At 46.2% G+C, this 12,574-nt stretch overlaps 1 protein-coding gene and 1 pseudogene across 1 annotated transcript; one reads left to right on the forward strand and one right to left on the reverse strand.

Moving 5' to 3' along the window:
• Positions 1 to 7,252: 7,252 nt before the first annotated feature.
• Positions 7,253 to 7,781, forward strand: LOC119324492 (annotated as a pseudogene).
• Positions 7,782 to 10,779: 2,998 nt separating this feature from the next.
• On the reverse strand, positions 10,780 to 11,311 carry LOC119324491 (histone H3.3-like). The gene is made up of 2 exons (XM_037598282.1): positions 11,237 to 11,311; positions 10,780 to 11,118 (listed from the first exon to the last, which is right to left on the reverse strand). Exons 1-2 carry the CDS (start codon positions 11,309 to 11,311, stop codon positions 10,780 to 10,782), a joined length of 414 nt encoding a protein of 137 aa, XP_037454179.1.
• Positions 11,312 to 12,574: the final 1,263 nt, after the last annotated feature.

The raw sequence follows: 12,574 nt of genomic DNA on the forward strand, positions 1-12,574 counted from the left end.
ACCAACGTATCACGCACAAATCTTCTATCTTTGTTTCGAGCTGTTTTTTTTGACAGATCTAGGGCACCATGACGTCTTCAAGCACTCCCAAGGATAAGTTTTTGGAGAGGGTCATCAACCCCTATCTCGCAGAGTTGCTGCATCACCCTCAAACCATTGAGATGCGTGAGGGGGTGATGCACATCCGCGATGTGGAGGGACCAAGGAGTACCGTAAGCGTGGAGACAAAGCTCGAAGCGATCGACACAACAAGTTTTCAAGTGCCAAGGGATGGTGGAGCGTGGACTTAACGCTAACCAGATGATGATCACGGAGTTCACCAACAACCACAAGCTAGACGCCAAGAACATTGGGGAGACCATCTTCAAGCTTCATGAGAAAATCGAGCACCTCCAAGCCCAGATCTATGGCCTGCAAAACCAAAACTGTGAGTATGAATATAGATTCAAGAGGATGAGTTTGGCTGCAGATTTGAGGATCTCGGAGACTCGATCATCCTTCTATGATGGTCAGCCTATGCCTTGGAAGACGGACGGCAAACCTACATCATCAACAACTCCTTCTTCATCACCTCCAAGGAACTAATTACATGGGTAACATGGGTATGGGCACTCCCCTTGGCAACTGCCAAGCTTGGGGGAGGTGCCCCGGTATTGTATCACCATCACACTCCTATCTTTACCGTTTTTCTTAATTCGATCCTTTTGGTAATATCTTGGTCTAGTAGAATAAAGTTTTGGTATGAATTAGTTTTGAGTTTTGCTTTGTGATCCCTCTATGTAATCGCGAGTTCTTGAGCTATATATAATAAAGATTAGTGTTGAGTCAAGGGCTTTGCTATCTTGCTATGAACTTAAGTGCATAAAAGAGTGAAATAAAAGAGATCATATTGATCTTATGGACAATAATGACTTCATATATAGAGAGTATGAGCCTTAAAAGTTGTTGAGAGTTGGCAAACATAGTTTTGGTCATCATTGCAATTAATAGGAAGTAATAAAGAAAGAGAGGTTTTCACATATAAATATACTATCTTGGACATCTTTTATGATTGTGAGCACTCATTAAAGTATGACATGATAAAGAGTTGATCTTGGACAAGGAAGACAACGTAATGGGTTATGTTTTCTCACATCTCAGTTAAACTATATTGTCATGGATCATTCAAATATGTTGAGCTTGCCTTTCCCCCTCATCCTATCCAAATTCCTTGCACCAAGTAGAGATACTACCCGTGCTTCCAAATATCCTTAAACCCATTTTTGCCATGAGAGTCCATCATACCTACCTATGGATTGAGTAAGATCATTCAAGTAAGTTGTCATGTTGCATGCAATAAAAATTGCTCTCTAAATATGTATGCCTTATTAATGTGGAGAAAATAAGCTTTATGAATAAAAGCGACAGACTGCATAATAAAGGTTCATATCACAAGTGGCAATATAAAGTGACGTTCTTTTGCATTAAGATTCCATGCATCCAACCAAAAAGCACATGACAACCTCTGCTTCCCTCTGCGAAGGGCCTATCTTTTACTTTATGTCTTTTACATTATGCAAGAGTCAAGGTCATCTTCACCTTTCCCTTTTACATTTTATCCTTTGGCAAGCACCTCGTGTTGGAAAGATTCTGATATATACATCCAATGGGATGTAAGTTAGCATGAACTGTTATTGTTGACATTACCCTTGAGGTAAAAGGTTGGGAGGCAACACAATAAAACCCTATCTTTCTCTGTGTCCGATTAAAACTCCAGAACCATAAGTATTGCGTGAGTGTTAGCAATTATGGAAGACAAAATGATAGTTGGACTTGTTGAAAAGCTCTTATGTTGAATCTTTCCTATGTTATGATAAATTCCAATTGCTTCAATGACTGAGATTATAGTTTGGCTAGTTCTCAATGAAATTTCTGAATCATACTTGACATTGTGAATAGATTGTTACTTGAGCATAACAAATCATATGACAAAATATATATGTATGTTGCTGTTATAAGAATGATCATGATGCCCTCATGTCCGTATTTTATTTTTATCGACACCTCTATCTCTAAAAACGTGGACATATTCTTCGATATCGGCTTCCGCTTGAGGACAAGCGAGGTCTAAGCTTTGGGGAGTTGATACGTCCATTTTGCATCATGCGTTTATATCGATATTTATTGCATTATGGGCTGTTATTACACGTTATGTCACAATACTTATGGATATTCTCTCTCATTTTACAAGGTTTACATGAAGAGGGAGAATGGCGGCAGCTGGGATTCTGGGCTGGAAAAGGAGTAAATATTGGAAACCTATTCTGCGCAGCTCCAAAAGTCCTGAAACTCCACGGAAGTCATTTTTGGAATTAATGATGAATATTCAGTGGAAGAAATACCTAACGGGGGCCACCCACCGTCCACGACGGTGGGGGGGGGGCGCCACCCTGCCTTGTGGGCCACCTGGCAGCCCTCCTGTGCCCATCTTCTGCTATATGAAGTCCTTTACCCTGAAAAAAAACATATAAGCAAGCTTATCGGACGAAACTCCGCCGCCATGAGGCGGAACCTTGCTGGAACCAATCTAGGGCTCCGACGGAGCTGTTCTGCCGGGGAAACTTCCCTCCGGGAGGGAGAAATCACCAATGATCCTCTCATCGGGAGGGGGTCAATCTCCATCAACATCTTCACTAGCACCATCTCCTCTCAAACTCTAGTTCATCTCTTGTATCCAATCTTTGTATCAAAACCTCAGATTGGTACCTGTGGGTTGCTAGTAGTGTTGATTACTCCTTGTAGTTGATGCTAGTTGGTTTATTTGGTGGAAGAACATATGTTCAGATCCTTAATGCATATTAACATGCCTCTGATTATGAATATGAATATGCTTTGTGAGTAGCTACGTTTGTTCCCGAGGACATGGGTGAAGTCTTGCTATTAATAGTCATGTGAATTTGGTATTCGTTCGATATTTCGATGAGATGTATCTTGTCTGTCCTCAAGTGGTGTTATGTGAATGTCGACTACATGACACTTCACAATTGTTTGGGCCTAGAGGAAGACATTGGGAAGTAATAAGTAGATGATGGGTTGCTAGAGTGACAGAAGCTTAAACCCGAGTTTATAAGTTGCTTCGTAAGGGGCTGATTTGGATCCATCTGTTTCATGCTATGGTTAGGTTTACCTTAATACTTCTTTTGTAGTTGCGGATGCTTGCAATAGGGGCTAATCATAAGTGGGATGCTTGTCCAAGAAAGGGCAGTAACCAAGAACCGTTCCACCCACATATCAAATTATCAAAGTAACGAACGCGAATCAAATGAGTGTGATGAAAACTAGCTTGACGATAATTCCCATGTGTCCTCGGGAGCGCTTTTCTCATTATAAGAACTTGTCCAGGCTTGTCCTTTGCTACAAAAAGGATTGGGCCACCTTGCTGCACCTTATTTACTTTCATTGCTTGTTACCCGTTACCAATTATCTTATCACAAAACTATCTGTTACCTACAATTTCAGTGCTTGCAGAGAATACCTTACTGAAAACCGCTTGTCATTTCCTTCTGCTCCTCGTTGGGTTCGACACTCTTACTTATCGAAAGGACTAAGATAGATCCCCTACACTTGTGGGTCATCACCTGTACACGCCAGCTATTGACCATTTTTGCCCATCAGTCTCGCTTCTGACCGTTCTCGAGACAGATGTAGCCACGTTGCCATTGGTTCGGCCGTTAACTCATGATCATCAACGCAAGCAATTAGAATTCCCCCTCTCGATCCAACCATTGGCAGGGTGAGGAAGTTGTCCCCAAATCTCGGCCCTAGAGCTTCAATCACCATGCTCCTGCTCATGTCCCATATCTTGATTTCTTGCAGACAAACTATATTGCAGTTTAGGCCAACCACAAAGAGTTGCACATCCCTCCTCTTGGCAGGGTTATTCAGCCGCCTCACATTCCAATTCAGAATAGTAAAATCCATAAATCAAACAAACAACACTCAACTCTGATACTGGCACCCGCTTGGAGCGCCTTGCTACGATCATGCAACATGGAAGTAGCGACCCAAGCTACGCTCCACATCAGGAGCACCAACCACATCTGACGTGTCGCTTCACCACACCCAATACAGGGAGAAAATAAGAACACTATCATAATGAACCTGAGCACCAATACATCTAGTGAGCCTCCCCAGTAAGGCGCTGATCATTTGGCCCTGCCCGCTGACCCCCCTTGTTCTTGTGCTTCTTGTGCCCATCTGCATCGATCAGCGACTCCACTTATGCAATGAAGTTGCTAGGCAGTGGTTTCCTGTAGAGCTCTCTGTACTTTTGCAGATCCATCGCTGGTGTAGAGGTTCGGAGGGCTTCTTCTTGCGAGATGCCGCTCTTCTTGAGGAGGACCAGCTTCACGTTATCCATCGTGGATAGGCCGGCTGTTGGATTGCCAGCCAGCTGTCCACTGCTTCTTTTGACAGGCGCTTCCGCCCGGACGCTTGCCAGATTGCCGCCACCAGCCGATGTCTAGAGTAGAGTAGGGGGTGGGGAAGAAGAGCAGGCGATGAGAAACATCGTCAGTGGGTCTGTGACCGTGCTACAGTCCCCCCATCTCATTTAGCCCAGACGCAGCCTCCTTGCTTGCTTCCATACCGTCAGCCCGCAACCCATCTTGAAGTAAACCACCATCACTTGTATAGTGGAGCCCATTGGGGGGCAGCAACTCATTTGTTGGGCCTTCCCGCGATGAGTGTGGCCCAAAGAGTTTCGCCTGCTTACTCGTTTTCTCGGTCAACCGCCAGTCGCCCGCCTCCCTCTCCATCTACATGCTTGGACCCACGCTAAGTAGCGCACATGCACGAATGGCCGAAACTAGATGAGAAAGGCCATGCACGTTGCCCATCTTGCCTCTGGGCATCGTCCCCCCTTCCGCATCCTGCCTGGCTCCTTTTTTTCGCTCTGCACCGTATCAGCGCCCTGCTCCCACTCGGTCGCGTTCAAATCATGCAAACTTTCACAACCAGGGGACGGCAGCCCCTCTTCCACTCCATCTGACCCACCCCATCCATTCCATTTTTTGTTGTCGTCTCCTCTACCACCGTTAGCTTCTCTGGCCACTGGGCAATGAGGCCCAGCGCACCGCCCGGGCAAGCAAATGGATCCACACCAGTAGTCTCGCCATCCACCGTATCGATGAGTGGCGGCACCACCGCATCGATCGTCGGCTGACTGGCGTGCCTCCGACCGCCAGCACCCCCGCCGTTTGTCGTCCCACCCCCACCCTGTTGAGCTCATCCTCGTGCAAACCCACACTTGCCTGCCTGTAGCCACTGCCGCTTCCTTACGTCCGCCTTCCTCCGCCGCCACCCCTGCCACCAGCATCATTGAACCGGAGCCTTGAATGCGCCGAAGCCCTGGGCGGTGGCAGTGGGAAGAGGCCATCTTCATAGTTGAGGTACCACCTATACCCCCATCGACATGGCCATGGCTCCACCGCACTATCCTCCGAGGGCAGACCACTGATCCCGCTGCCGCATCTCATCCCACTGTCCGGGCTGGAATCCGGTGGGCAAGTGAAGTCCACCACATGGTCAAGGTGGATGAGCACTGGATGCCCAAACATGTCCACCTGTCCCAAGCGTTGCGGCACCTCCTTGAGGATGTTGAGGTCAGGGAAATGCATCCCGGGCGAGCCCCTCTCCGGTGGCTCCTCCAGATGCAGCACGCCTCTCGTCTTGAGCTTCCCTACTACATCCATCCATACCCATAGCCTGAAGCATCCAGTCTCTTCTTCCCTTCGCACCTCATGGTCGATCACGTCGATGAGCATGGAGGGATCAGACAAGGATGCTACAGACTCGATGTCCCACACGTGCTCCGGGCACCCCTTCTAGGCGGACCCACACCTTGTAGAGCATCTTGGCCGGTGACGACGCGCGTCTGAACCGCGACCGTGGCGCCACCATGAGCGACATCCGCCCGAGCACGAGCGGCCCATGGCCAGCAAGCACTCTGTCGCGGACCGCCGCATCATCAAAGATGAGCAGGAGTTCACCCAGGGCCCTCTGCGACACTTTCACCGCCTCTTCCTGGATGCAGAACCTCATCGCAATCCCCCTCTTGATGTCGACGACCTCGAACCGCTGCGGTGATCCCACAACCACCGCCACCACTGCACACTGGGTAAGCCTCCTCTCCGCCTCCGCCTGGCCCGCCATCCTCCTCGCCGTTGCAATGACCAGGCCCCGCCTAACCTCGGGGTCGGCCGCCGGATCCTCCATTGGTGCGCGAACCACGGAGCTTGGAATCAGTGTACAAAGTTACAGCCCCTCGACAATGTAGATGTATGTGCAGTTAAAAACTGGCACACTTGTAATGCAATCAGTGTACAAAAATACAGTCCCTCGACAACGTAGATGTATGTGCAGGTAAAATCTAGAGCGGATAAATTTGTACAACTCTGTTTCACTACAAAACTAGCACAATCTCAAACAGTAAATATGAGCTAAATCGACGTACATCCCATTAAGTTCAGTCACAACATATCCACCACAGAAATCCATGTTTGCATCAAGTTAAGGAGAATCAAAAGCGACCCGGTTCATTGTTTTTCCCAATAATAAATACTGGATCATTGTTTTTCCTCATACAGATCATTGGTTTTCCCAAGACAAGGGGCAGAAGAGATGGATTTGGGACGTTGTATTGATCTTTGCATGCTGCCAGGATCCAGTCTTAGTGCAAGTTTAGGGCGTACGAGAGTTCTTCGTCTCTATCCGCAGACCGCCGCCATGCATGGTGATCGGGAACGTGGGTTTCGCACGTCTGGTCTGTGGAGGGGTGCCCTTGCAAATCTGCACGATTAACTTACGGACGTATAGGACCGGAGGCGGGCGGCTTAGTACAAAAAATTCCTACGACTAAGCACACACACAGAAATGAAATCGGATGATTGGGAACGAGAGTATATAGGGGATTCATAAGATACACGAGGCCTATATCCAATGCGTAATTTTTGGCCTCGGTTATCTTCGGAAGCAGAAAATAAGGAAACGGAACTACTAGAGGAGGCCGGGCCGTACTCGAGTCGTCCCGCTGGCGAAGATGAATACGCAACGAGCACGACCCCGAGTCTAACCTAGGCACCGCCTCACCGTCCCAATAAATTCTCCAGGTTCCTCACTCTAGCCCAACACGCAAAGAAGCTCCTTTCTCTCGTTAGCTCTTCTGCCGCCTCGTCCATTTGCTAGGGTTTCGTTTCGCCTCCCAATCCTCCGATCGATGGCGGCCGAGGAAGGCAAGAAGAAGATGATCACGCTCAAGAGCTCAGACGGTGAGGTATTTCAGGTCGAGGAGGCGGTCGCCATGGAGTCGCAGACCATCCGCCACATGATCGAGGACGACTGCGCCGACAACGGGATCCCGCTCCCCAACGTCGACTCGAAGATCCTCTCCAAGGTCATCTGAGTACTACAAGAAGCACGTCCAGGCCAGCCCCAAACTGGCCGACTCCACCGACGCCAGCTCCTCCACCTCTACTGCAGCCGCCGCCCCAGCCGAGGACCTCAAGAGCTTTGACGCCGAGTTCGTCAACGTCGACCAGGCCACCCTCTTTGACCTCATCCTGGCTGCAAACTACCTCAACATCAAGGGATTGCTCGACCTTACTTGCCAGACAGTTGCAGTTGCAGACATGATCAAGGGAAAGACTCCGGAGGAGATCCGCAAGACTTTTAACATCAAGAACAACTTCACACCCGAGGAGGATGCGGAGATCCGCAGGGAGAACCAGTGGGCTTTTGAGTAGAAAGGAGTAGCACCTAGCTAGGCACTGTCGAAGATATATTAATGCTAAGTATTTTTTTTTCTTTTAGACATCGTATTATGCAAGAATAAACCTATCGTGGTCAGTGATCATTACTTGTGAAACTGAATTGTTATTTGTAGAGTGGATGTTTGGCTTGGTAACATCATCCTTAGCTGATTTTTGCCGTGTGGTTTGAGTAATTTTTTTGGATATTTTTGATTTTATATCTACAGATTTGCTAAAGATCAGTCGACATGATTTTCATGTGGCCGTTGGATCGTTGTCATGAATCTCTGCTCCGTCGCACAGAGCGGCACATGTTTTAGTTATTATTATTTTCAGGTTACAGTTCTCCACTTTTCACCCACCCTCGTCTTGACGCCGACAAGGTCCCCAAGATCCTGCGTCACTTCGACGTTTTTGCTAAAGCCCAGCGAGAGGAGGAGGCGGTTGCTGCGCAGCCGAGAGATAGGTATGGCAACCTTCTACCCCTGACGTCCATGATCAGCGGGAACATTGTCCATGGATGTCTTCTGTTACTCAAAGTGTACATGATATATCCTTCTTTAAAGCAAACTACCATTCCTGGGATATTTTCTTAGCTCAAGAGTTCGTTGATTAAAAAAGAAGAATATGCAGATGGCTGATGGAAGATAGTACATATTCTTGGTCAGAGTTATCTGTGCTCCTTTGACTTAAGTTCCAGGCCTGTCTACGGGATAAAATCATGGAGAATAAAAGTAGTGTGGAGCATCATCAGCGAACTTGACTAGCTTAGCAGTTGCTCTAAGCTCAATTTAGAGCGCCAATTGACATGAATATATCCTTATACTTTTGAAGATGTATTACTTCATTTATTTATTAAAATAACATTTTTCTAAGGATTACTGCAATTAGCAGTTACAATTTGTCTCACACATTAGCAAATGCTAATAGCAATTTCCATTTGTATCACGTTGTAGCAACCGCTATTTGCGTTTAGGTTCTACTACCTCCGTCCCACAATATATAAGCCCTTTTTGCAAGCTAATAGCTTGTAAAAACGTCTTATATTATGGGACACAGGGAGTATCTCACAAAGATGTAATTACCTCTTGTATATAAACAGGGGCATGCTACGGCGGAACTTACCAAAAGATACGCCGCCTCAACGGCCGTTAGATCCAGCATCCAACACTGTCCCTATCATTGCAACAAGAATTGTGTTGCACAATGTTTTGCAGTAAAACTTAAGTTGCAGAAACCTTTTGCAATGTAGGTGATGTTGCAGTTTTTCTCTCACTATTTTTGCAACATGGCTGTTGTTGTGGAAAAAATTGCAACACTAATAATGTTGCAGAAAATATTTGCAATTTTTTTCGTCTTCATTTTTTTTGCAACATGGGTGTTGCTGCGGAAGGCAATTCGCAGCACACGTGATGTTGTAAAAAATTTTACAAAAAAGAAACAAAAAAGACACAGGTCATAGATAGGAGGCGACGGATCGCTCGCGAAAGTCCGCCTGCTGAATATCAGTTCAATCACTCAGGTTTACTGTTCACACGTTCTCTTTGCCGAGGGCAACAACACATGAAAGAATAGTGAGAGACTTTCCGGGAAACAATCCAATGCAAGAACTATGTTTGGTGGACAGCTGTACCACTAACTCAATACTATGGGAAACAAAATATTTCCAAATTCTAACTAAGAGGAAAGGTACTATTATGACCATCCTCGGTCGCGATGCATCAAATAATGGTTCAGGATGAGCCACACTCATTCTACTATGGGTACTATCATTGTAATTGAGGATGCACTCTACACGCACCCTTCAAATTTGAGAGAACAAACAACAATGGGTCTGAGAAGCAAATTCTGAGAAATTTCCCTCACTTTCATGTGGATTGTGTTACGGCTATATAAGACCCGTACCCCATGTTGCGTACAAAACAATTTTTGAAGAACTTGATGAATTCAAGACTTGGCGTGATCGCCTTTCTCATCCTGGCATAGGGATGCTGAGAAAAAATATTGACAATTCCATTCGTCACAAGCTTTCCAACTTAAAGATTTACAAAATCATCAGATTTTTGTGTGCAACTACAAAATTAATTTTATAAACATCTTATATTAAAGTAAAAAGAGTCACTTCTTTTAACACATTCAAGGAGATATATGTTGTTCAATTCAACCACTATTTGGACCTTTTAGGTATTTTATGCTACTCATAGATGCATCTACTAGATGGTTACATAACTGTGTATATGCACGCGAAATCATGCCCTTCCCAAGTTAATTTCTCAAATTATCAAATAAAGATGAAATCATCCTAAAATAGGATCACGAAAGTGGATTAGGCCCCTGAATTTGCATCACACACATTCAATGACCATTGCATGGCTAAGGGAGTAGCTCGTCTGCGTTGTGCCCATTGCGCATTAGAGGAAATGATAAGTTTAGGGTTAGGGAGTTGAGTCTCGTGGTTTTTCCAACCATAATAGGAACCTTCATTACGTTGGGCTGCGCCAAATAATTCAAATTGAGCCGAATGTATTTTTTACCGAAAAAGACATATTCAGGGTATTGACCCAATCCCGTGGAGGGAGGGGGGGGGGCATTAACAAAGTGGAATTCACATTATCACAATTGTGAGTGTGTTACACCCTAAAATCCTCCGATGCCCCGACAAATCCTTCATTGACCAGACAGCACCCAGTGATATTGTGACAATTACAAATTACAAAGCAAAGGGGAAAAACCAAGGACAGCATCAAAGAACAGAAAGCACGATTTCACAATTGCTCAGTACTGATATCCATAAATGGCCAATAAAGCATTTGTTTCACATTTAGCGCAAATACTATATATTTGATACTAGTATGATAACGGACCAGATCTTTTTACAAAGTATATATTTCACAATCCTTCATTATCACGATCAAGTAACACATCTAAAAACCAGAAGCGAATCAACTAGCTATCTTGCGACAAAGGGCACGATGATCTCCCATCCAGGGTTTTAGGCGCGTTCACCACGGATACGGCGGGCGAGCTGGATGTCCTTGGGCATGATGGTGACACGCTTGGCGTGGATGGCGCAGAGGTTGGTGTCCTCGAAGAGCCCGACGAGGTACGCCTCGGCGGCCTCCTGAAGAGCCAGCACGGCATGGCTCTGGAAGCGAAGGTCCGTCTTGAAGTCCTGCGCGATCTCCCGCACCAGGCGCTGGAACGGCAGCTTGCGGATGAGCAGATCCGTGCTCTTCTGGTACTTGCGGATCTCCCGCAGTGCCACCGTGCCGGGCCTGAAGCGGTGGGGCTTCTTCACTCCCCCAGTGGTCGGGGCCGACTTCCTCGCCGCCTGAAAAGGAAACGGCAAGACACATTGATCATCAGCGAAACAGCAACAGATCGGAAGAGCGAAACAGCAACTGATCGGAACCGGAGAAGAAGGAGAGAAGGGAGGCGGCGAGACGCACGATGGTGGTGGCGAGCTGCTTGCGGGGTGCCTTGCCGCCGGTGGACTTGCGAGCGGTCTGCTTCGTACGCGCCATCTCTCCTTGGTAGGTTCTTCCTCGACTTGCGCTGCGGGATTTGCTGGGAACTCAAACGGCTGGGACGTGGGGTGGGGTGGGGAGGCGTGGGGCGGCAACCTATATAGGTGCGGGGGCGCAGGGGAAACGTGACCGACCCGGTTTCCTGCGACCGTTCGGGGAAAAGTAGGGTTTCGGGATTGCCCTCAGTGATCCACGTGCTCCGCGCCGATTGGTGTGGGAGCAACAATGTACGGATCGATGACCTGGTGGTTTGATCGGGCACTTGTCTACGGAAATACTACTATATCTAGCTGACGTCACAGCGACGTTTTTGCAGCGAACTACTTTATAATCGTCGGATCACGCAGCACGGATCTTGGAGCAAGATCGTTCACCGTGGACGCTGTGGTTTTGGGCGCTTTGTGATGGACTTCTGGAGCGCGAAAGCGAGATCCCCCCGCAGGCCTTCGGTCCTTTTGTCTTGGGGCTAGGGGTGACTTTCAAGTGTTGTGGTGTCCTTCATGTCATCAAGTGGAAACGGGTAGGCGCTCGTTCTCATCCCTGCTCTGTCACTTCTAAATCATGCAATATTCCAATTCCCTAGCACTACATTTGCCACAATTCATCTTTGATGTGCCCATGTATCTTTCTAACTGCTCATTGCAGCGCTACCTTGTACAGCTCTGAATTCAACTTTGTTGTGCCCATGTTACTTCTGAATCATGCAATTTGCCATTCAAAACAAATGCATGAATGTCTGAAATCAACTTTGTTGTGCCCACGCATAATTTGCTAGCAAGTTTTGGTCAGCTCGTTGTGCTCAGATAGCTTCTTTTTTGCTTTTTTAATGGCAAACTATGCATTTGTTTCGTGGAAAATTTACAAATAGAATTGCCATGTCACTGTACTATGTTATGTGAATTTTCTATCAATTTGTAGAACAAAAAAAATCTAAATTTTCCATGAAATGGTTTTTGTACATTTTCACCATGAATTAGAGATCGTTTCCTTTTTATAGGATGGCAAATTCAAGATCTTTTGCCATGAACTAGGTATTGTAAGTAGAATGAATTTTTTATTAGTTAAACTATGACAATTTTACTAACCATACCAGGGTAGTTTCATGGTACATAGCATGACACTTTTATTATTATTTAGACCATGGCAATTTCAATTATTAGAGCATGGCAAATTTTATTAATTAGACCATGGTAGTATATTTGTAGGTAACATGACATTTTTATTAGTTTAGATCATGGTAGTTTTATTGTAGGTAATATG

This window comes from Triticum dicoccoides, chromosome 6B (genome assembly GCF_002162155.2).
Source record: "Triticum dicoccoides isolate Atlit2015 ecotype Zavitan chromosome 6B, WEW_v2.0, whole genome shotgun sequence".
In the NCBI taxonomy this organism is placed as follows: Eukaryota; Viridiplantae; Streptophyta; class Magnoliopsida; order Poales; family Poaceae; genus Triticum; species Triticum dicoccoides.